We start from the raw sequence: 25,623 nt of genomic DNA, 5'->3' as shown, positions 1-25,623 counted from the left end.
AGCACATTTGTCAGTAAAATGGATCAGCATGTGGAATTGGATCTTTCTGTGAGCTACTGTGTTTCCTGTCATTATATAAAGGACCTTTATGTTGCTTTTTTTGCTTGATGCACTGTGACAGTAATTTACATCACTATGAAAATTCTTTATACTGATCCATTTTAACAGAAAAACAATAAAGGTTGACTGAAGTATGCTTCTCATTTATACCAGATAAAAACGCAATGTGGTTTGACACAGACTGAGCTGTGTGCTACAAATTCTCATTAGGAATGTTTTTTCTGTCATTCTGTCCAGTCTGTCTAAGTGAAAATGCAGTATAGTCCTATTCTTGTGTTTTATCTAATCTAATCTAATCTAATCTAATCTTTTTTTAAATTAAATCATTTTAAACTTTTAATATCTAACCACCTTCAGAAAGCCTGTACCTGTTTTACTTAATCTTACTTATTCGCAACTTTTATTATTATTTTTAGTTCTTCTCTTAGGTCTTTATTTCTTATTTCCTCTTATTATTTCTCTCTCATTTTATTTTTAATAGTTTTGTATCATTACTTTTTAATTTGTATTATTGTATTATTACTTTATTAATCTGTCTTCTTTTGATCTTAATCTCTTATTATTTAAAATTCGTTTTAATTTTAAGTTTTATCTATTTGTATCTTTTATTCACTGTTATTTTAATTTTTCTTTTAATTTAAAATGATTATTAATGATTAATTATTATTATTATTAAGTGACCCTTATTAGTCCCACAACGGGGAAATTTCACCTCCACATTTAACCCTTCTGTGAAGTGAGCACACTTGCCCAAAGCGGTGGGCAGCCCAATCCGCAGCGCCCGGGGAGCAGTTGGGGGTTAGGTGTCTTGCTCAAGGTCTGAACTATATAACTACTAGTGATATTTCTACTGTTATAGTTCAATTACAGTAATTGATCTTATATAATTACACACATTCAGATTTTTCTTAAGTCATTTTTCTTAAGTAAAGAGTATGTTGGTAGGTGTGATGTTTTCTCATATGTAATTACACGTGTAACAGAGTTACCTGCTGTTTTCCAAACCCACCTTATAATTTGCTACATTATGAGACTTCTTCCCTGCATCTGTGCAGGAAACAGCAACTTTCCTAACATTTAGCTCATTGCAGTAGTGTGCTTGTGCCATGACATGGTAACCAAAGCTGTGGCTTTAAATTATTCTGTAATGTGACAACATTTAAACAGCAACAACAGATCTGGAGCATTTATCTTTATGTAGTTGCTGTGAAATTACAGATATTATTACAGGTATTAATCCATGTGATTTGGTCTGGACACCATGTTACGATACAAATATTCCTCTCTGTATCACTGTAAAAGTAAAATAAGTGGACAGCTGCTGTGTTGTTGTTCTGTAGGAACAGCAAAGTTACAGATCCAATCCAAGCATTGCTTTTGGGACCATATCATAAAATTTTGAATAAATACATAGAAGTTACTACCAAAGATACACTATATTGCCAAAAGTATTCGCTCATCTGCCTTCACATGCATATGAACTTCAGTGACATCCAATTCTTAATCCATAGGGTTTAATATGAAGTCGGCCCGCCCTTTGCAGCTATAGCAGCTTCAACTCTTCAAAGGGTTAGGAGTGTTTATGGGAATTTTTGACCGTTCTTCCAGAAGTGCATTTGTGAGGTCACTTCTGGAAGAGACTCACAGTCTCCGCTTTAATTCATCCCAAAGGTGTCCGTGCAGGCCAGTCAAGTTCTTCCATGCCAAAGTTGCTCATCCATGTTTTAATGGACCTGCTTTGTGCACTCATATGCAGTCATGTTGGAACAGGAAGGAGCCGTCTCCAAACTGTTCCCACAAAGTTGGGAGCGTGAAATTCTCCAAAATCTCTTGGTGCTGAAGCTTTAAGAGTTCCTTTTACTAGAACTAAGGGCCAAGCCCAGCTCCTGAAAAACACCCCCACACCATGATCCCCCCTCCACCAAACTTTACACTTGGCACAATGCAGTCAGACAAGTAACGTTCTCCTGGCAACCGCCAAACCCAGACTCGGTTTGGGTCACTCGGTTTGCTCTGTCATGGAAACCCATTCCATGAAGCTCTCTACGCTGTTCTTCAGCTGATCTGAAGGCCAAATGAAGTTTGGAGGTCTGTAGTGATTGACTCTGCAGAAAGTTGGTGACCTCTGCGCACTATGCCCCTCAGCATCCGCTGACCCCGCTCTGTCATTTTTCGTAGCCGACCACTTCGTGGCTGAGTTGCTGTCATTCCCAATCGCTTCCACTTTGTTATAATCCCACTGACAATTGACTGTGGAATATTTAGTAGTGAGGAAATTTCTCGACTGGACTTCTTGCGCAGGTGGCGTCTGATCACGGTACCACGCTGGAATTCTCTGAGCTCCTGAGAGCGACCCATTCTTTCACTAATGTCTGTAGAAGCAGTCTGCAGGCCAAGGGGCTCGGCTTTATACACCTGTGGCCATGGAAGTGATTGGAACACCTTGAATTCAATGATTTGGATGCGTGAGTGAAGACTTTTGGCAACATAGTGTATGCGCTGTTGCTGTTCAAATACTATTATACTAAAATGGTTTAAAGTCAGAGCTTTGATTACAATCATGACTCAAGAGCACTACTACAATGAGCTAAATGTTAGGAAAGTTAGCATTTCCTGTGCACATGCAGAGTAATAACTCTCATAATATTATCAATTACACATTTCCTTTTATAGTCAGAAAAGTCTTGTTGGAAAAGCAACAATTCACACTATTCACATGTGTAATTACACATGAAAAAGAATGCTGTTAATGATGAAGATACACTTGTGTAATTATATAAGTAAAACTGAAGTTAGTACACATGTAATTACATAAGCTGTACTACTGTAACCCATCTTTAACAGTGAATACATCCCCAATAGTTGCATTGCTATTGCATGCATTATTAATATGTAATTACATAGTTATTAGAGACAACAGCTATAAAGACAGATGTATTTTGATTATGTTAATTATTCTAAATGGGATTTTTGCCAGTGTTTTGTACAGCTTGCGCGGCCTAGAAACAGTAGCTTAGATGCAACACATTTGTGGGAGGAGCATTAATAAGGTAATCGAGTGAGGAAACTTTACATGGAGCAGGAGAAGTGAGTAGAGTCGTGAAGATAGGAGTTAAAAGGCCAGAACAGATTTCAAAACTGCCTCAAAGTATTAAATAATTTAAAAAACAAGCATGAGAAGGTGTTTGGTTTTTTTTTTTAAATCGCTCTGAGCCTCTGATGTGCTGACACAGAGATGCGCTTCAGTCATGTGGGAGAGTCTGCTGCTTCAGCTTCATCCAGCTGAGTCGCGTCAGGTCGAGTCAATCTACACGCACACTCGTGTGCTGTCAGTTCTTGTGGATTATGTGTCATCACTTATCTTAGCAACCTCTGGGAAAAAAAGGAAAAAAAACCAACACAGTCCTGTAGGAAAAAAAAGAATCTCTCTCTCTCGCTCCTTCACTCTCTCTAGGTCCTTCTCTCTTTTTCCTTAGTGAACTCATCAGGTCCTTCCGTTTTGATTCATTTGTCATATATCAAACACAATGCCCTGGAACAGAAAGCACGAAACCTTTTGCCTTTTTTTATTTTGGAGAACAATCTGTCATGACAGAAAACACGTTTCCTTCATTATTTCTTCCTCTGTGACGTGATCAGTTTGTCCGCCTCAGGATAAATGGGGTATTTCACAGTTTCGATCTTTTCCTTCACTTTGTAGGAAGGATACAGGCCTGTTTGGCCCAGCCTGCGGTTTATGCCCTTGGAGAAGCCATCCCAGTGGTTTCCTGCCACTCCGATGACGTCGCCTGGCTCCAGTGGGATGTCCTCGGCGTTTCGGGGCTGGTGTGGGTAGATGGCAATCTGATTGTGAGCGTTTTGCCCTCCGAAGTAGTAAATATCATCTAGAGAGTAGAAGAAGGAGGAGGCATCCGGGTGGAGCGTCTGCATGATCTCGTACGCCACCCTGCAAACCTGAGACATGATACAAGATCATTTTAAACCAACAGTTTGGCAAAAATTCTAATTTGCACAATTTCCTAAGGGAGAATGACACATTTTTGACAATTTGTTAAGATATTTATATATTTGGTCATGATTTATATTAGTCGTCATTATCAGTGATGTCTTCACTGTTACAGATAGACTTCATTTGTACTGCTTATATAATTACACACTTCCGTTTTTACAGTGTAATCTGTAGTATCTAGGTAGTTATAACAGTGATTTTTTTCATAATTACATGTGTGAGAGTAAACTGGAAATGACTTTTCTGACTGTAACACAGGTGTAATTACAGATGTTTAGAGGGGGTTCCTGTGATAAAGTGTGCAGTGAGGCTATGTTCACACAGCAGGTAAAAGTGGTCCAAATTTGATTTTCTCACCAAATCTGATTTTATTCGTCTGGCTGTTGACACACAAATTGTACCTGTATATGACATTAATCTGAGCAGATCAGCTCCTAAACTGACCTGCGTGTGCAAAAGAACAGTACTTCACGTGGCTCGTCCAGAGGTAAACAATCATAACTGCCAACGAACGCCTGTCGCTCCCGGAGGTTTTAGTTTCATCTTCGCCAGCATCATTCAGTGCAAGACTCATTCTACCAAAATGCACCACAGAGCGCCACAGGAGGTCATTCTTACCTGTGGCCATCAAACTCTATAACTCCTCCCTCAATGTGTGATTCACAAAGTGTGGCTCATCTGGGCAAAACTCAATACCAAACTGTGCTGTTCACATGTAGAATAAAAATAATTATGCAAGCAAAAACTCAGAGGTGCAATAATTTGAACTGCTTTATACAAGATGTTTCATATTTATTATCACAGTCACTGCCACTTTACTGTATTCATAAGAACTTAAACATGTACATCTTGCAAATTTGTCTTTTTTGTTTTAAATTATTAAAGTGTTTATTCTTTTACATAAATGGTTGCAACTGTAATAACTGCAATTTCCCTCTGGGATCAGTAAAGTATTCTGATTCTGATTCTGATCACAGGAGCCAGCACGAAGCTTCATTGACTGACAGCTGAGCTCATCACCCAGAATGTGCTCAAGCTCGCTGTAAAAAGGGTGTGGTCACTTCCACGTCGGATTATTTTAACTTCCCTTTTTTAACTGCTCTTTGATGCTATAGCCTCGTTCTCCTACAGCTACGTTCAGACATTTCTCTCGAAATATCTTCAAACATGAGGGCTTGGATAAGACTTATCTAATCCTTTATACAAAAACATCACCCTAAAAGTTTTTGTGTCTCAGCCGAGCAGGAAATTATAACAAATGTGGGCTGGATTGATGTAAATGCCACATGAATTCCTGGAGTTGCACTGCTGCATATCAGATACGTGTCGGTTTTCAGGACCACATATTGAAAACATCTCAACTGGAATTGAAAAGTGTGGTTTTGCTGTTTACACTGACTCACACACCTGCTGTGTGACCATAGCCTAAAGGAAGGGCTAGAGTCCATGTCTGTACACATGTACAGTGGACCTGTAAAGTAGGAGTCTCCCTTATAGTGGACAGTGTACATCTACTCACCTGTGAGGAAAAGGTGCAAACCAAGAAGTCAGTCTGGGACAGAAAGTGGATGTCCAGTATAACTCCTCTCAGAGAGTTCTCTGTGTAACGATTATGTAGCCCAGCTGACCACGAGATGGAGTTATCACTGATAAACTCGTAGTCTGGGTACCTGAGGAAAAAATATGATAAAAAAAACAACCAATCATAAGCAAACCACCTGTTTATTTACAACAGATGTGCTCTGTGTTTTCTTCATTTTGTTGTTTACGTGCAAACCACTAAATGTAAGTACTTTTTGTGCTGTGTTATGGTGCGGATTTATTATGTATGCACAATGCCAGGTGTCACGCACTGGCCTCATCGATCAGACTCCATCTCCCAGAATGCGCTGGGAGATCCTGTGACTCTGGACTCAAGCTTGCACTCCTCTCAGCGCTCACAGTCCCCAGACTTTTAACTGTTTTCACCTGTGTCTCATTATAGCACAGAGTGCAAAAGCTTGGGCTTTACAAACAAGGTGTTGTTTCTCTGGAACCTGCTGAGCGTTCTCTCCCTGTTATTACATGTTCGACCGTGTTTATGACCCTTTTGATTCGTGTTTTGACCACGTCTTTTGCCTTTCCCTTTTTGGTACTTTTACTGGTTGGTCTGATTCGTAATTAGACATTTGGACTGAACTCGGACTTCTCCTTTGTGTTTTGCCCCTTTTTACTAGGTTTACTATTAAACCGTCTAACCTCTCTTCCGCTAGTGTCACGGTTGGCCCCTCCCAGTCCTGTCCATGTGTTCGTGTTTTGGTTTTGTAACTCCGCCCCTGATTGTTTTCACCTGTCCCTCATTGTTCTGTGTATTTAAGCCCTGTGTTTGCCCCTTGTGTTCGCCAGTCTTTGTATCTTTGTACCTGGTCTTTGTTTGTGTTGGTTCTGGTCTTTGTCATGTCATACCCTAAATCTGTACGTGTCGGCTCATTGACCCTGGACTGTTTTGACCACGACCCTGCATTTGCCCATAATAAATCTCGCTTATCTCAGCGTGTGCGTCCGCCTCCTCGCTCCCCCTTACAGCTAGCGTCTGGGTTTCTGTCACTTCGCAACACCAGAGTTTTTTTGATACTGTAGCGCCCAAGTTAAATTGATTCATGTTTACTTATTAATATAGTTAACATTTTACTACATTTAAAAAATATGTATTTTACTTAAAAATGCATTTGTCACAGAGATTTTTGTGAGTTATGTTATCAGGACTCATATCACATTTTTACCACAGTATTTTCAGATCTGTTAAACTGCTTCTTTGGGTCGAGGCTCATCAGAGAGGAAGGATCTCAAGGCATGAGAAGGTGAATCACACTTGCTCACTATATTTCATTAATTTATTCATAATTTTGTTTATCATGCAGCAAATAACTTCACGGTATTGTGCGCTTGAACGGCCGGGTAACTAGAATTTTGTCAAAATAATGTCAAATATAATTTTTATTGCTGATTTTAAATACTTGCACCTGCACTTGCCACCTGACCACCAATGTGCCAATTTACAGAATCCTCAATTTTAACTAGTGTCACTGGCGTCACAGTCACTGGTGTTACACCATATTCACATAACACCAGTGACAGTAAAATATGTTTGAAATTAAGCTCTCCTTTTTGCATGTATGACAGTAGGAGATGTTAATTGTCAGATTAGTTTTGGGATGAAAGAAATAGATCCTCTTCAAAATGTATCCACCTGGAGTACCTCTCCAAATATGAATGGCCCATATATATATATATATATATATATATATATGGCCCATCCTGTTATAACTCACTTATTTTTGGCCTCCTGTAGCAGTGAGGGATCATCAGTGGCCAGATAAACTCTCTTTTTGTCCAGCTGGATGCGCTGGGCCATGTACTGGAACTGTTCCTCCACGTGCACCATGTACTCTTCTATAGGATGAAATGCCGCCTCCGTCCCGACCTTGTCTGTCCGTCTCACATGCACTCTGCAAACACACACATACAGACATGTCAGTCTAAGTAGTCACGGTTATCCCTCGATTTAAAGCAGCGTGCTGTAAATCAGTTATTTCTGACTCACAGCTCATTAAAACAAGCACAGAAAATGAGTGGAAACTTTCAATCCAGACCACATTTGCATTTGTAAGTAAAAGAAGAGAAATTTTATTATGATTTGAATTTGATGGAAAATGACTCTCTTGAAAAAGATGGTTCTTCAAAGGTTCTTTAGTACCCAGAACAGTTTTATTTAGCACCATTTCATGCTTAAATTGTTTTTCAGATTGATGGAGTAGCAGGGTTCTGCTATTGTTAATGATGGTACTATGAATCAACCTGAAGAACCATTTCACCATGCAAAGAACCGTTTAAGCACGAAATGGGTTCGTACAGAACTTACTGCTATAACGTTTTACACAGAACCATTTCAAGCTTAAATGGTTCTTTGCACAGTAACATGATTCTTCAGACTGATGAAGCTTATGTGGTACGTGGTTCTGTATAACACTAAAAAAGTATTCTTCTTTTGATATGATGTCATGCTTGCAGAAACAGAAAACCCCCTTTTGATGTCATACACAATCAACTCAAATAACCATTTCATCTTTCAAAGAGGCGTTTAAGCATGAAATGGTTTTACATCCAACTCAGGGCCCTAAATAGAGCTATTCTTTATAATGTAGTACAATACAGAACCATTTCACGCTTAAATTCTCACACGGATGGAGAAGTATGTGGTTCTATTTAGAACCTTTTGAAAATGGTCCCACATAGCACCAAAAAAGCCCATTGTTACAACCATCAGTGCTAAGAAGAACCATATACAACACATTCTCCATCAATCTCCAGTACCATTTCACCTTGTAAAGAACGAAATGGTTCTATACAGAAGTCATAGCTCTAAAGAGAACCATTGCCTGTACTAAAGAACCTTTGAAGAACCATCTTTGCTCAAAGTGTGCAGTTTAAGTCTTTGATAAACATATTCAAATTCAGACTCAGTAAATATACGTTCAGGAATAGCTGAACACAGTGATTGTATTTTGAAGCAGCTGCTTAAGGAACTGGTTTTACTGGCTAGTTTTTTACACTGTAAAAGTGTTTGTTAAATTACAACATATATCTTTGTGCTACCAGCGCTGACACAGACACTGTGTTATCTGTAAGTGCATAGAAATACAGAAATAAAAATGTGTTATCCTTAACTGAATGGTTATAGAGCTAAAGACAAAATTTGATATGTGCATATATAATGTGTACATGTATCTAGTTCAACTGCTTTAGAGCAGAGCCCACCTGAATGAAAGCAGAATGAAAAATGAATGAAAAGCAGCCAAAGCAGTAAAGCAGAGTGAACTGAGAGAAGCTTACAGAGACCACACAGATACACAGGTGAAGGGAAACGTTGGTAAAAATGTATGAATATGAATCTGCTGGAAGCAAAACAAACACAAAGGGATACAAAAAGAGGCTCTGAGTGAAGAATCTGCCCACTGAAACCCATTAGATAGATAGATAGATAGATAGATAGATAGATAGATAGATAGATAGATAGATAGATAGATAGATAGATAGATAGATAGATACAACTTCAACAGAGTTAAGTCAGGCTTATTTATAGTCAAAGAGAAAGATATATATATATATATATATATATATATATATATATATATATATATATATATATATATATATATATATACACACAAACACATATATAGATATATATACACACACACACACATATATATATATGTGTGTGTGTAGAGAGAGAGAGAGAGAGAGAGAGAGAGAAGCATATGTTGTTATCTTGAGATAATGAGTTAATTATCTTGTGATCTCAAGATAAAGTTGTTTTCCTTAGGTAATGAGTTAATTATTTGTGATCTCAAGATTTGTTAGTTGCTTAGCAACTTTTGGCTTGAGATCACATGATAATTAAGTCATTATCTCAAGATAACAATCGAGAAAATTATAGCAACACCTCATGGCCTCACTGGACTTCTGGATATTTTACTACATTCAGTAATAATGTACAACCTTGTTTTCAAAAAAGTTGGGATGCTGTGCAAAATGTAAATATAAACAGAATGGAATAACAATCTAAACCCTATTTTGAAGTTGATGCCAGCAAAACATTCCAAAAAAGTTGGAACGGGGCAACAAAACACTGGTAAAGTTGTTTAATACTCAAAAAACCTCCAGGTAACAACAGGCCAGTAACATGATTGGGTATGAAAAAGCATCCCAGAGAGGCTGAGCCTGTCAGAAGTAAAGATGTAGTTCACCACTCTGTGAAGGACTGTGGGGCAAAGAGTGTAACGATAATCTTCTATGGTACATCACACCATTAAAAAATTCCAAAGAGTCCTAAGAAATCTCTGTATGCAAGTCACAAGTCCAAAAAACAGCATTGGCTGGTTGTGATTTTCAGGCAGTCAGGCAGCACTGCATTAAAACAGACACGATTCTGTAGTGGAAATCACTGCATGGACTCGCTTCTGAAAACCACTGTCTGTGAACTGCACCCACAAATGCAAGTGAAAATTCTACCATGCAAACAAGAAACCATATATAAATAGGATCCAGAAACACTGTCGCCTTCTCTGGGTTCAAGCTTATTTAAGATGGACTGGGGTAATGTTGAAAAGTGTCCTGTGGTCAAATGAATCAATATTTGAAATTTCTTTTGGAAATAATGGATGTTGCATTCTTTACGTTAAAAAACACCCAGCTTGCTTTCAGCATAGAGTTCAAAAGCCAGCATCTGTGATAGTATAGGGGTGCATTAGTGCACATGGCATGGGTGACTGGCATGGGGCACATCGGTGGTGTCTTCTTCAGGAATAGGCCTTGTTTATTTCAGCAAGACAATGACAACCATATTCTGCACGTATTACAACAGCATGGCTCTGTGGTAAAAGACTCCGGGTGCTAAAACAGCCTTCCTGCAGTCCAGACCTGTCACCCACTGAAAGCATCTGGCACATTATAAAACGAAAACTATGATGAAGGAGACCCTGAAATCCTATAACAAGCAAGAATAGTTAAACATTTAACTTTAAAATCTACAGCAGTTGGTATCCTAAGTTCCCAAACACTTACAAAGTGTTGTATAAAGAAGAGGTGATGAAACGCAGTGGTAAACATGCCCCTGTCCCAACTTTATTGGATCGTGCTGCACCAAATTTAAAGTGGGTCTATATTTTTCCAAAAAGACTGAGATTTCCAAATTTCTCAGTTTTAACATCTGATTTGTTGCCTTTGTACACATTTCAATTAAATATAGGGCTAAGATGATTTTCACATCATTGTATTCTGTTTTTATTTACATTTTGCACAGTGTCCCAGCTTTTTTCTAAATATCTAAATAAGGTTGCATTATTTTAAGCAGGCACATTTTATAGTTTGTTTTTATTTTTTTCCAATGTGTTAAACTCAGCAAACAAATCCAAACTGTGCATTAGAATGTGTTCTCTGTAGAGAAACTGAATTATTAAAGTTGTTTGAGTTCATGTTTCACTTTTTCTCAAGGTTCATCATGTTTGGGCTCATTACAGTACCAGTGATACAGTAAAATCATGTGGTAAAAAATGATAATATTACATCAGCATTAACTTTTACACCATGTTCCTCCTTCTTCTTCATCATATACGCTCTCTCTGTCTTTTACATGCTCTCTTGATTGAATTCAGTTCACTTCAGATCAGTTCAGCTCAATTCATTTCAATTGAATTCAATTCAGTAGTAGTAACATAATTAAAAACAACAACAACAACAACAACAACAACAATAATAATAAAAATCGCATACATTCTCACTTATACTTCCCTTTATCTTTCTGCTCTCCTTCTCTCTCATCCATCTTAGCATCCATCACTCTTTACCCCTAAGATGCATTTTCACACTCTTTAGCTTCACCTTTATACTCATCTGACTGACTGACTCACTGATTGACTGACTGACTGAACTCAGCCCGGCGTGTCTGTACCGGGCTCATGTTAACACATACAGAAAATCTCCCCTGTCTGACTAAAGCAAGGATCCTCCAACACCTATGACAAGTGCTTTCTTTCATCTGGTCTCTTCTGCAGTTTCCTTTAGAAGAGCAGTAACTGTTGTGTCTGTGGAGAGCGCAGCAGTATAAGAATGGCCATGTTAGATCAATAACACTAACAGCTGGGTAACGGCTGCCGTGCACCTGTTTAGTGCATCAAAGATTTGTGCAGATTCTCATAGACAGAGTCTCCTGAAATGCCTGACAGGTTGAACAAAGTGACCATCTCTAAGTACAACCAGTTTAATGGGTTTATTCAAGATTCAAGAGTTTTATTATCATGTGCACAGCAGAACAGGCAGTTGCACTGTACAATGAAATTCTTACTTTGCTGTTCCTCCATTCACCATATATACTCTTAGGTATAAAGAATAAAAAAAGAAAATATAAGAATAACTCTAAAAAAAAAACAGTAGTAAAAAGTAAAAGCAAATAAGTGTACAGTATGTGCAAAGTTGAAATAAAATTAATTAATGCAAATATGTGGAGCAGCTGTTCATAAAGTGCATCAAGTGACAGATGAAAACAGACGTAAACAGTAAACAATATTACTCTGTGCAGTAATAGATGTAAACAGTATTGTTCTAACAGCAGCAGTACAGTGTAGGTAAGGTGCAGCTGTTGACTGCGAGGTTAAATCAGTTCAGATTGGGAGGGGAAGAGGTAGTGAGTGAGGTGTTCACCAGCCTGATGGCCTGTGAATAGAAACTGTTGGTCAGTCTAGTTTTCCTGGACTTCACACTCCTGTAACGTCTGCCTGAAGGTAGGAGTGTGAAGAGTCTGTGCTGGGGGTGTGCACTGTCCCTTCTGATGACCCTGGTGTGATAAATGTCCTGTAGTGAGGGGAAGGCTGCTCCTGAGATGGACTGGGCAGTTTTGATTACATGCTGGAGAGCCTTCCTGTCCTGAGCAGTGCAGTTTTATGAAGACTATCATGACTATCGCTGATTCTCAAGTTTTGTTTTCATGATCCACAGCTCAAACTTTTTTTCCTTAAAATGTCACTGATCCAACTTGCAATTGGGACTTAATTATGACTTATTTATCAACCTTATACTCTTTGTTATTTTGTACAGGGCCACATCATGTTGCCATGTGAGATCACTACTTACACAACTTAAATCACCCAATGCAGAAGCCAAGGCCATTAAAAATGCCATTTAAATGCGCCATCAACAATTCAGTTTGTTAATGTTATACATGACAAGAAAGTGGAGTTGATTCCCCAAGCATACGTGACAAAGTCAATAGCTTTATCATTCTGTTGACAGGCCCTAGATTTATGTGCCCCATACAGAAAACAAAGACGTCTCTATCTAGGGCTGTCTTGTAGAAAAGGAAACTGACACACTCTGTTAAAGTGGACCATCGCAGAGGGAAACGAGCATGACAGAAGGGTACATTAATAATGCATTATAAAATTTATAAGTAATGCATTGGTGTCTACTGAGAGACTGCTGCCTTTCTACAAGATTGCCGTTGAAAACCACAGCAAGCTTAGAGTACTGGTTCCAACTGATCAGCTTTTCAATCCTTCACAACTGACCACTATAGGTGACAGTAAAAGTCGACTTTAAATGACATGCACTATGTTCATTTCTATCATCTATTTCTGAAAACTGAACACAACACAAGGCACTTAATTTAGACCCATTAGCTATGGCGAACATCAGACAATTACACAATAAAATATTTAAAACAGTAGATTTGGTTCCTAAACTTACTCACTCACGTGGTGCAGTGGTAGCGCCGCGGACCGTCGAACATAACAGCAATGGTTTGAACCTTGGTGCGGGCGCTTCTTCAGTGGCGTAGGCCACTGTGTTTTTGGGGCAGTCGTGGGCTGGAGGTTAGGGAACTGGCCCTGTGACCAGAAGGTTGCCAGTTTGATCCCCAGTACCGACAGTCCATGACTGAGGTGTCCTTGAGCAACACACCTAAACCCAATTGCTCCCCGGGTGCTGTGGATAGGGCTGCCCACTGCTCCGGGCAAGTGTGCTCACTGCCCCCTTGTGTGTGTGTGTGTGTGTGTATTCACTAGTGTGTATGTGGTGTTTCACTTCACAGATGGGTTAAATGCAGAGGTGGAAGTTCCCCATTTGCGGGATTAAAAAGTATCACTTAACTTAACTAAGAAATTTCTGTGAAACACTGCAGTCAATTTTCAGAAAGAGTTTAGTTTTAAATAGCATTAGAGAAGATTGTTAATAATCTAGAAATAAAACACTTGTTTTATTGGATCATGATTGAGTCTTTGGGGATTTTTTGGCTAAGCCCTGGCTCCTGGCATGCCTGTGCAGTTATTCACTGCTCTTGATTGCTGGATTCTTGATTGCAGCCACATATTTAAGTGAAAGATGTTAATTTGTCCGTTTCTGACCATCTCTGATAGGCATGATTTTCTCTGTGGTGTACCCCAAGGATCTACATTGGGTCCGCTCTCACTGTTTTTGCATATTCGGATCCTGGGCCATATGCCCTCACCAGCCACTTTATTAGGTACACCTTGCTAGTAAAAGGTTGGACCCCCTTTTGCCTTCAGAACTGCCTCTAAACCCTAGAGAGACCGTGAAAATCCCAGTAGATCAGCAGTTTCTGAAATACTCAGACCAGCCCGTCTGGCACCAACAACCACGCCACGTTCAAAGCCACTTAAATCCCCTTTCTTCCCCGTTCTGATGCTCGGTCTGCACTTCAGCAAGTCGTCTTGACCACCTCTACATGCGTAAATGCAGTGAGTTGCGGCCGTGTGATTGGCTGATTAGCTATTTGTGTTAACAACTAAGTCAACAGGTGTGCCTAATAAAGGGGCATCAGGGAAGAGCAAAGGTAGCAGTGTCTGCATCTACGTGAACAACAGATGGTGTACAGATGTACTTACATCCTGCCACGTACGAACTCGGCCACGGCGCTAGGGCTACTTCATGATGCCATCAGTAAACAAGAGACCATGCACTCGGACGCTGCGTTCATTGTGGCCGGTGACTTCAACCACTGGAACCTGAGGACTGTCCTCCCCAAGTACCATCAGCACGTGAGCTTTCCAACGAGGGAGAGTAACATACTCGACCAAGTTTACAGCAACGTGAGGGGGGCCTACAGGGCCGTGCCTCAGCCGCACTTCGGACAGTCCGACCACATCTCCGTGTTCCCCTACCCAGCATACAGACAACTCCTCAAGCAAGCACTTCCAGTGAGTAAAACTATCAAAGTTTGGAATGAAGAAACTGACCTAGTGCTTCAGGACTGCTTTGACAGTACAGACTGGGATGTGCTCAGAAATGCTGCTATGAGAGAGGACTGTACTGTTGATCTAGAGGACTATGCTTCTGGGGTAACCAGCTACATCAGCAGCTGCATTGAAAGCACTGTCCCTACAAGGCGCTGCAGAAAATAACCCCAACCAGAAACACTGGATAAACGGTAAAGTTCAGTCCATGCTACGTGCCCACCATGCTGCATTTCTCTCAGGCAACACTGAAGATTACTAAAGGTCCAGATATGACCTGTGTAGATCTATCAGAGCGGCCAAGAGACAGTACAGGCTGAAGTTGGAAAGCTACTACACCACCATGGACTCCTGATGCACGTGGCAAGGACTACAGCACATCACCCACTACCAACAGATGAGCAGGACAGTCACAACCAGCCACACCACACTACCTGATGAGCTAAATGAGTTTTATGCTCGCTTTGAGGGCCCCAACCCTGGCTGACCGAGAGACATTATGGCCACATAGAAGACATCATTCACTGTGACATCAGTGGACGTGTGCAGGACCTTGAAGAGAATAAACCCACGGAGAGCAGCCAGCCCAGACAACATCCCTGGGTGTGCACTCAGGGTTTGCTCATCAGAACTGGCTGACGTGTTTGTGGACATATTCAATATTAAATCAAAGTCCAGTATCTCACAGTATAGCACCCTCTTGTGTATTATTGCACAATTATATTATACAGTATGCATTATACACTGATGTCTTTGTAATAATCAGACAAATTATTTCAATTATTAAGTGCAAAAAGAGAAACAGTATACACTCATATACCACTTTATTAGGTACACTTTGTATCTACACTCATTGTCCATTATATCAGCTTCACTGACCATACAGGGCAGTTTGTCACCCTGTTCTTCAATGTTCACAACCTCCTCAGGACCCCCACAGGTCCGGTATTATTGGGGTGGTGGATCATTCTCAGTAATGCAGAGATGTGTGGTGGTGTGTTAGTATATGATGCGTTGGTGCGAGTAGATCAGACACAGCAGACCTGGAGTTTTTAAACACTTCAGTGTCGCCGCGGGACTGAGAACCAAAACCATCCAGCCAACACTGTCCTATGACCACTGATGAAGGACTAATGGATGACCAACAAAAACTATGCAGCAGCAGATGAGCTATGGACCGTAGATGGACACAGTGTTTAAAAACTCAGACCAGCGCAACACACACAAACACCCCACCATCACACCAGTGTCACTGCAGTGCTGAGAATGACCCACCACCCAAGTAATACCTGCTCTGTGGGGATCCTGACCACAAAAGAACAGGGTAACAAAGTATGCAGAGAAACAGATGGACTGCAGTCTGTAACTGTAGAACTATAAAGTGCTCCTATATGGTCAGTGGAGCTGATAAAATGGGCAATAAAAGAAGATACATTCAGTGAGCGTACAGTAAAGTAGGAAGGCTCATTTTCTCATCCTGGTTTTATCATTTAGTGTTGTATGTAATATTTTTCCTGTTTTGTACAGAAGTAAATCAGTGTGTTAAATTATTTAAAACCAACAAAGAATATAAGTTAATTTATTAAAAATGAGCACTGGACAGAGCTTGCAGGAGAGCAGTGGATAAATAAATAAATATATATATATATAGCTGCTATCGGAAGAAATCCTCCTTATCTGTCGTTTGTTGGTTTTTGTTAGTTTTTGTTTTGTACAATGTGCAAATGGCTGTTGACTTTTACCTTGTATGTAAAGTTCATGATGAATGGCGCTTCTTCAGTGGCGGTGGCCACTGTGTTTTTGGGGCAGTCATGGGCTGGAGGTTAGGGAACTGACCCTGTGACTGGAAGGTTGCCAGTTCAATCTGCAGTGCCAACAGTCCATGACTGAGGTGTCCTTGAGCAAAACACCTAACTCCCCACCTAATTGCTCCCCAGGCGGCGTGGATTGGGCTGCCCACCGCTCCGGGCAAGAGTGCTCACTGCCCCCTAGTGTGTGTGTCTATTCACTAATGTGTATGTGGTGTTTCACTTCACGGATGGGTTAAATGCGGAGGTGGAATTTCCCCCTTTGTGGGATTAAAAAAAGCATGGCTTAAAAGAAAAATCTGGATCCACTTACTTTAAATGAAATCTTAATTAAAACATTAAAAGTAACGCATGCTTTTTTTTTTCATTTTCAGAGATATGAGGTTTTGTTGCGACTATAGCGATGTATGTATACATGATATGCACACATCCTCTTCATATCTCCTGGACCCTAGCTCCGCTGGCTCAGACTCCATATATTTGTTCTAGAAACTTCTTCAGGAAGCAGTATGAAAAAATCATGACATCGTTCCCCGAACTCCACAAAGCAGCTCCTACAGGACCTGAACTGCACCGCTGAATGGAGTCTACTCTCACACTTTCATCACCAACACTCATCTTTTCACTCAGATCCCCAGTGCAGAGAGTGAGAGACTGAGAAAAGAATAAAAGACAGAGAGAAAAGGAGAGCGAGAGACACAGAGAGAGGGAGAGGGAGAGAGAAAGAGAGAGAGGAGTCTGAATAGGACAGAGGAGAGCAATAAAGAGAAAGAGATCAAACAAAAGAAAAGACAAGCAGATAGAAAGAGAGAGCAAGAGAGTAAGAGAGAAAGAAAGATAAAGAGCCGAAAGGGGAAAGAAAAAAGAGAGAGGGAAAAAGAGAGCACACAGCGAAAGGATAACATCAAAGAGAGAGAAACGTGTAAGAGAATTAAGAAAGAGAGAGAGAAAATGAGAAAGGAAAAGAGAGAGATTAAGAAAGGGAAAAGCGAGAGAAAGGAAATAAAGAGAAGAGAAAGAGAGAGAGAGAGAGAGAGAGAGAGAGAGAGAGAAAGGGCAGAGAAACTGACAGAGGGAAAGGAGACAGCGAGATGCGTGACAGCCTGTCAGCCTGAGGGACAATCAGTGAGGAAAATCAACAAACCGTTATTGATTACTATTGATTATTATAGTCTATATTCAGAAACTTGGCTTGACTCTTATTTTCTTTTTTTAAAGATTGCTAATAACCCTGTAAATAACTACATTTCTAGTGTTCTATTATAATCTATATTATCATTGTTTCCTGTTTATGTTTATGTGTTTCTTATTATTATTATTTAATTATAAATGATTATTATCTTATTATTTACATTCACGCCAATAAAACACGGTGTTTGAACTTGAAAGAAAAGAGTGTAAGAGAGATGGAAGTATAAAGAGCAGTTAGTGGACAGAGAAAAATAATAGAGAGCGAGAGAAAGGAGTGCAGGCAAGAGAGAAAAAGGAGAGATGCACTGAGAAAGAGAAAAAGAAAGAAAAGAGAGAGACTGAGAAAGAGAAGGACAGAGCAAGAAAGAGGGCAAAGGAGAGAGAGAGAGAGAGACGAAAGAGAGGGAGCAGAGAGAGTAAGAGAGAAGGAAGCATAAAGAGCAGAGAGAGGGCAGAGAAAAGAGAGAGAAAGGAGAGCGAGACGGAGGGAAGTTAAGGGCTAAAAATACAAAGGGAGCTCTGAAAGAGGGAAATGAGTGATGAGGGCGGGAGCAGACGGAGAGAAATAGAGGGAAGCAGCTGAGGAAGATGAGAATAGATGGAGGATGGAGAGACAGAGATGGATAGCGTGGTGCACGGTGACAAGAGAGGAAGAGAGAGCAACACCATGAACGATTAAACGATTGAAGAAAAAAAAAACATGAGGAGAAGCACAAGAACAGAAACGGTATTAAAGCACTAAAAACATAGAAAATCAGCTCCGACGAATCAACAACAATGCATGAGATGAGACAGTGACAGTTCAGCAGCAGGTCACTGCTGTCCACTCCTCTCTCTCTCTCTGAAGCGCACTCCTCTCTCTCTAAAGCTCACTCGCTCTCTCGTTATCTGTGAACTGATGCTGTGAGAGATTAACACTGAGGCGCATGAGAAGACAGTGGAGAGACAGCTTCTGCTCCTCTCTATTTAACTGAGAGGGAAGATGAGAATGGGGGAGGGTCCTCCTGCCACTAACCACAAATGACCAGGAGGATGAAAGTGAAATTTTTTACAACAACTCCGGTTGTATGCAAAAGTTTAGGCACCCCCAGTCAAATTCCATCTTGGTGTTGATTTTCTGGGAGAAAATAAATGAAAGATCCTCTACGGGGAGAACACAGCTCTGCACACTGTAATGCACGATTACTGTTTATTTACTGAATTTAACATATTAAAAACATAACATGCAAAATTTGGCAAAAGTCATGTTTTTCCTCCCCAATATGTTCAGCAAATACATAAATTGTGTGCACTAAAAGTAACAGAAAAAGCCTAGTTTATTTCCAGTAGAGGACGTATTCACTCATTCTCACGTAGAACATCAGCAAAACACGTCATTTGAGCAGGGTGTTCAAACTTTTGCATTTCCTCTTCTCTGTAATGGGATGCCGACTTTACTCATTCAATTAAAGTGATAGTTTTGCAATAAAACTAATACACAGTCTTATTATTATTAAACATATTCACTCGGGGGCGGCATGGTGGCGTGGTGGGTAGCGCTGTCGCCTCACAGCGAGGAGGGCCTGGGTTCGATTCCCCGGCCAGGCTCCTCTCTGTGTGGAGTTTGCATGTTCTCCCCGTGTCTGTGTGGGTTTCCTCCGGGTTCTCCGGTTTCCTCCCACAGTCCAAAGACATGCAGTCAGGCCAATTGGACGTGCTAAATTGCCCCTAGGTGTGTGTGTGTGAGTGTCTGTCTGCCCTGCGATGGACTGGCGACCTGTCCAGGGTGTATCCTGCCTTCCGTCCGAAGACCGCTGGGATAGGCTCCAGCACCCCCCCGCGACCCTGACGGAGAAGCGGCTTAGAAAATGGATGGATGGATATTCAATCAGCCAATACATGCATGGTGTCTCGAGTTTGTTCCTTTAGTTTTGCACTGAAGCTGCGAGGATATGCACTTAAAAATGATGGTTCGTCAAGCGTTCTATAGTAAAGAAAACGGTTCTATATAGAACTATTATGATTCAAAGAACGCTTTGCACGATTGAATCGTTTTTACATTGTGAAAGTTTCTTCAGATTCATGGAGAACGTGCTGTGCACAGTTCTATATAGCACCAATAAGGGTTCTTCGATTGTTACAAGCTTGACCTTGTGACAACAGAAGAACCCCTTTGGGTTCTATATAGAACCATTTTCAAAAAGGTTTCCTGTACAACAATCTACATGCTCCATCATTCAGAAAAACCATTTCACCACGCAAAGAACTATATAATCATAAAAAAGGTCCTTTGAATGCCCAAGCAACTATTTTCTTTACTAAAAAACCTTTAAAGAACCACCTTTTTTAAGAGGTTTGTTACAACAGAAGAACCCTTTTCAAGAACAATTTATGCTGCAACGAACCATGTTATCATGCAAAGAGTTCTTTGAGTGTTTATATAGAACCCTTTACTAAAGAACCAGTGAAAACCATCATTTTAAAATGTGTAATGAAATGGTTCTTTAGGTTCTTTCCTAAAGATACCAGTAAGGCAGACCATTTAAATGGTTCTTCGCATGTATAAATTCTGTTATATTTTCTTTAAAGAACCTTTTCTATATAGAGCCATCTTTTCCTAAAAGTATTACTATCAAATAGTAGAGCTTAAAGCCACCAGGTTAGCAGACCTAGATAATCACATGCTCATCTCAAGCCCTGTTTAGATGTTTAAAGGGACATTTTGGCCAAAATGAACCATTTAACCAACACTACCTCGACATAATCCAGTCTGAAGAACTGCAAACTTGATGATGCTTCTAGAAGGTAGGAGGAAATCCTGAAAAACTACAAGCTCTTTTAGTGTGGATTTTTGGAGGCAACCTGTTTGAAATGCTATTATCATCGCTAGCTGGCTATGCAGAAGGATGGCTGTATGACAAATTAATACACTGCATGCTGGATATTGTAGGTAAAACTGCAAATTCTGTCAAAGCGATGAGGATTTGGGATGCACTGCTGCACTATGGAATATTACATAACATGACAAATAAGACATTAAATGCTAGTTTCAGGCCTGAATTGTCAGGCTAATATCTCCATTTGTGTTGCTTTTCATTTTAATGAATCATTTCTCCAGTCACTTCCACTAAAAGATATGATCATTTCCTCCTTCTTCTGTTAACTTACCTCTCTGGCTTTGTGAAGGTGTTTATGATGGACAGAAGTATGTCCCAAGACTAAATACTGTAGCAAATCTTACACTTTTACTCGTTTATAATGACATTACCAGTCAGCATGGCAATAAATATTAATATACTGAATAAATATTGAAGTGCACTGACCCGATAATTGGATGTTTGAAGCCCAGTTTGACGCTGGCCTCCTGCATCTCCTTCTCCAGCCAGGCCTGCGGACGCACCAGATACTTCACAAACTGAGAAACCCACCAGACTGAAGGGTCACCATGGAGACGCTGGAGCCGGGGGGCTAGGTCCTCCGGGATGGCCAGGGGCAGATAGGGGGGCCTGGGGTGAAGACTGTCCACTATAGGCAGCTCTACCACCTGGATTTCCCGGTCATTATCCTCGCCTGGAGAGACGGAGGGAAGAAATTCACAAAGGGTCATTTTAAGACTGCTGATTCTCAGACATGTTGAAACTCTAAGATGTCAGTGCTTTCATTCCTTGCCACCTAGTTTTTCTCCCAAAATACCTAAATAATCCACTCAGGATGCCACCATGTTTGTTCATAGGTGCTACTTTGACCTTCAAGTTTAAAAGGCAGCTTTGAGTTTTTAGTGTCTTCTCATTGAAGTAGCAGATCATGGTCTTTTATGACTGGATATAACTGCTGTTGGTACTGCTAAGCCTGCTACTGAGTCTAGAGACTTCCCTATAAGCAATCTAGGTGAATGACATCATGGCTGTAATGTGAATCATCATAACACATCTACTGTAAACAAACCACAGTTGGGATGTCACTTATCATATCCCACTCACAAAAGCTGTTATGCTGATCGCCAACATTTGATGTGCTTTGGATGTTGGTGTGCTGTCTGACCACGTAACATCCCGGCAACCTGCTAGGCCATCTCCAGCTGCTAGGAGCCTTAGGAGACTTACTGCGTTCCCTTTTTAATTTGTTGCTGGTCTGTCTGTTTGTTTTCCCCCACTTAGCTTAATTTGTTTAGAGTTGCACTGAATCTCAGTTGCACTAGATGCCATCCTCTAGTATCCACCAGTTAGTTCATCAGGGTCTTGTGTTAGTATCGTCTAGTTCAATCGTCACTCAGAGCGAACCCCCAGGTGTGTTCCAGACCAGCTAAACCAGCTTAGATCAGCATGGAATTAATAATGGCATGTGCTCTTTTTTTTTCAACAACAGGGACTGCAAAATGTACATTTTCATTACTTTTCATGTACAATACCATGTAGATATATCACATTCAAATAATAACAACACAACTACCAATATGCAGGCTCTATCTAACATACCCTAACCTAACACTAATACATCTAATGCAGCCAATCAAGGACCAAAGCCCCATACTACTACTTGGGGCAGTCGTGGACTGGAGGTTAGGGAGCTGGCCCTGTGACCAGAAGGTTGCCGGTTCAATCCCCAGTCCATGACTGAGGTGTCCTTGAGCAAGACACCTAACCCCCAACTGCTCCCTGGGTGCCGTGGATAGGGCTGCCCACCGCTCAGGGCAAGTGTGTGCTCACTGCCCCCTAGTGTGTGTGTTTACTAGTGTGTATGTGGTGTTTCACTTCACGGATGGGTTAAATGCGGAGGTGGAATTTCCCTGGTTGTGGGATCAAAAAAGTAACACTTACTATACTACACACTCTATTCGAATGAATGCACTTCTAATGGTAGTGAGCCATTCTTGACATTTGATGTTGGACACAGCCAAGGCCAGATTGTGGTTGGAAATAAGGGCTGATCTCCAGGATCAGGGTTGGTGACCACTGCTTTAGAGCCTTGCTACTGTTCACTGTTCATTAAAACACAAGCGGTGTATTTTTCCCCTGTGAAACTGTATCACACTGACAAGTAAATATGTTTCTTTCTGTCAACAAACTGTCATGCAAATATACATTAAACAGATGGTCTGACCTGCTGCTTGTCTCAATCTGGCATCCTTGTTAGTGCTGTAAAAGATGATAATTTAGATATGTTTCTGAGCCTTTCTGCTCTGGTAGGTGTTACAGCCTCTCCAGTCATTTGGCAGGAGAATAACAGTGAACTGAAGTGTGTTATTACTCACAGAAGAAAACATAATAACTAGCAAAAGGGGCTAAACAGATGTCGAAACCCAAGACATGTTGGTGACTTTAATAATGCCTTTTGTGTAAATATCAGCGACTCAAATGACCAAAATGCACTTCGTTAAGAGAGAACCATTAAACTAGCTTAAAGGGCTTCTCTCTGAATCTGCACACATCACACTCTCAGAAATAAAGATACTTTATTGTTATGTTGTAAAACATTAAGTTGTGAAAAGGTACAAATATGTACTGTTCATCTGGAAAAACTTATTTAAGGTACTCATATGGGCCTTAAAACCATTGTTGTAACTTGTCTGCAGAGAACCTTTATTTCTGACAGCGCAGGCTACCTGAGCTATGAGTCTTTCCTCCTTCTCGTGTTAAAATATATCTCAATGCCCATCTGTTGCGTGATTATTAGATGAATCAGTAGTGTAACTTTAACTAGGCATTCTTTCAAACTAATGTAAAGCAAAGTCTTCATCACAGTTACTGAAGGCAATCCCGGTTGAAAGACTTACAATCTGAAGTCTTACATCTGTTCAAAGTTTGATTCCTGCCAGAAAATAAAAGCTTAAAAAAGAAACTCCATGGGCTTGTATGTTCAGTTTCAGAAACCATGTAGCCTGAACTGTGTACACAGTCCTAACCAGGCAGAGAACTGGAGTTTTTTGTAGCTTTTAGCTATTTCATTTGGTTAATGATAATCATCATCATGATCATTTTTAACCGCTTAGTCCAGATAAGGTAGCAATAGCAGTTGGGAGAGCAGAGACTCCCAGATGACTTAACTTCCTCCAGCTCATTTCAGGAGATCCCGAGCAGCTCCCAGGCCGACATGGAGATATAATCCCCCCAGCAGGTCCTAGGTCGACCCTGGGGTCTTCTCCATTAGGCTGTCCCTGGTAAACCTCCACTGGGAGGCGTCCCGGGGATGTCCTGCTTAGATGCCGGAACCACTTCAACTGGCTCCTCTGAATGTGGAGGAGTAGTAGCTCCACTCTGAACTCCTCCCAGAAGACTGAGCTCCTCACCCTGTCAAACAGAGTGTAGCCTGCCACTCTGCAAAGAAAGCTCATTACCACTGCTTGTATCAGTTTACAATCAAAACCTCCCCAAGCAGAGACTCAGACACTCTCCGTCATAAACACACTATAGATTCACACGTCACTCTATCATAGTGCGCTCTATCACAAACACACCACTGGACCTGTATCTTACCCCACCACTAATTAATGTGCAATATCTGATGCTGACTGATTGGTACAAGTGCAATACATATGCAAGTTCTGTGCAATTTTTATAATCATTACTGTGCAATATCTACAGTTTCTGTGTGATATCCGTTCATTACCTGCTCAGAAATGTGCAATATCCATACAGCTGCATGCATAAACTGTAAATTTGTACAGTTTCTTAATTCTATTTTTATTTTTTATATTTTTCTGCTAACAGACGCCTTGTTTATTTATTTATTTCTATAGTATATCTTATATTTAGTATTTTGTATGATGTACATCTTTGTATTCTGCTGTAACAATGCAAATTTCCCCCAGTGGGATAATAAAAGTCTATCTCATCTTAGTTATCTCATTCTATCGGTCATTATCCAAAGCTCATGACCATAGGTGAGTGTTGGGATGTAGCCTGACCGGTAAACAGAGAGCTTTGCCTTATAGCTCAGCTCCCTCTTCACCACTTTGTTTTGATATTTACTGTCAAGCTGTCAGCATGTTTAATGCTCCTTATATACTGAAAAAAATCTTGATATGAACTGTTCCAGATGTGCTCCAACAAAACATCCTTTTCAGACACCTCAGATCCTGCCCTGTAGATCATCTTATGAACTCATCTCCTCAGAAACATCTTCTGAAAAATGAATAACTGCTCAAATGTAAATTAAATAACAGATGGGTCTTTCAAATTAAGAGAAAAGCAATTTCAGCCAGGACAAACGTGCTATTTGCACTTGAGCTAACAGCTCAAACCACAGAAAATGTTCAATTTCATCTGTCACTCCAACACCTGACTTGATTTTACTGACATGTGGGTCTTTATCCCCTAAATGTGTGTAATTAGAACACTTGGCTGAAATGTTCTAATTGAGCCTAATGAAAGTGGTTGGTTAGTGTAGTGGTTAACACCTCTGCCTTCTACACTGTAGACTGGGGTTCAATCCCCACCTGGGTAAGCACCCTACACTATACCAATAAGAGTCCTTGGGCAAGACTCCTAACACCACCTTGGCCCTCCTGTGTAAAATGATCAAATTGTAAGTCGCTCTGGACAAGAGCGTCAGCCAAATGCCATAAAAATGTTAGCTTATCTAGCAAACTAGAGCTAAACATACCAAATAATTCTTCACTTTGCACTCTCAGACACGACACTATGTTCTGTGGGCACCTCTCTCCTATTAGGAAATATCGTTTAGCGTCTAGCAACTGTGGTTAGAGTGGTGGTTTGCCATTTACTGAACGAAGCCTTAAACTCGCACCAAGAGAACTGAACTTTTGAGGCGGCATAAACGCAAAGTAAAC

At 40.5% G+C, this 25,623-nt stretch overlaps 1 protein-coding gene across 3 annotated transcripts in view; it reads right to left on the bottom strand.

The window, feature by feature from the left end:
• Positions 1-3,578: 3,578 nt before the first annotated feature.
• Positions 3,579-25,623, bottom strand: part of fut8b (fucosyltransferase 8b (alpha (1,6) fucosyltransferase)) — a 227,427-nt gene continuing 205,382 nt past the window's right edge. For all 3 annotated transcript variants that reach the window (XM_037537577.1, XM_037537576.1, XM_037537578.1), the window contains 4 exons: positions 21,158-21,404; positions 7,381-7,557; positions 5,589-5,739; positions 3,579-4,014 (listed from right to left, as the gene is read on the bottom strand). In XM_037537577.1, coding sequence (XP_037393474.1) covers positions 3,673-4,014; positions 5,589-5,739; positions 7,381-7,557; positions 21,158-21,404 — 917 coding nt within the window. In that variant the 3' untranslated portion in view covers positions 3,579-3,672. The remainder of the gene's footprint in view (positions 4,015-5,588; positions 5,740-7,380; positions 7,558-21,157; positions 21,405-25,623) is intronic.

Source organism: Pygocentrus nattereri, chromosome 4 (assembly GCF_015220715.1).
Source record: "Pygocentrus nattereri isolate fPygNat1 chromosome 4, fPygNat1.pri, whole genome shotgun sequence".
Lineage (NCBI taxonomy): Eukaryota > Metazoa > Chordata > Actinopteri > Characiformes > Serrasalmidae > Pygocentrus > Pygocentrus nattereri.
Note: the sequence above shows the minus strand (reverse complement) of the source record. Positions and strands in the feature narration are given on the sequence as shown.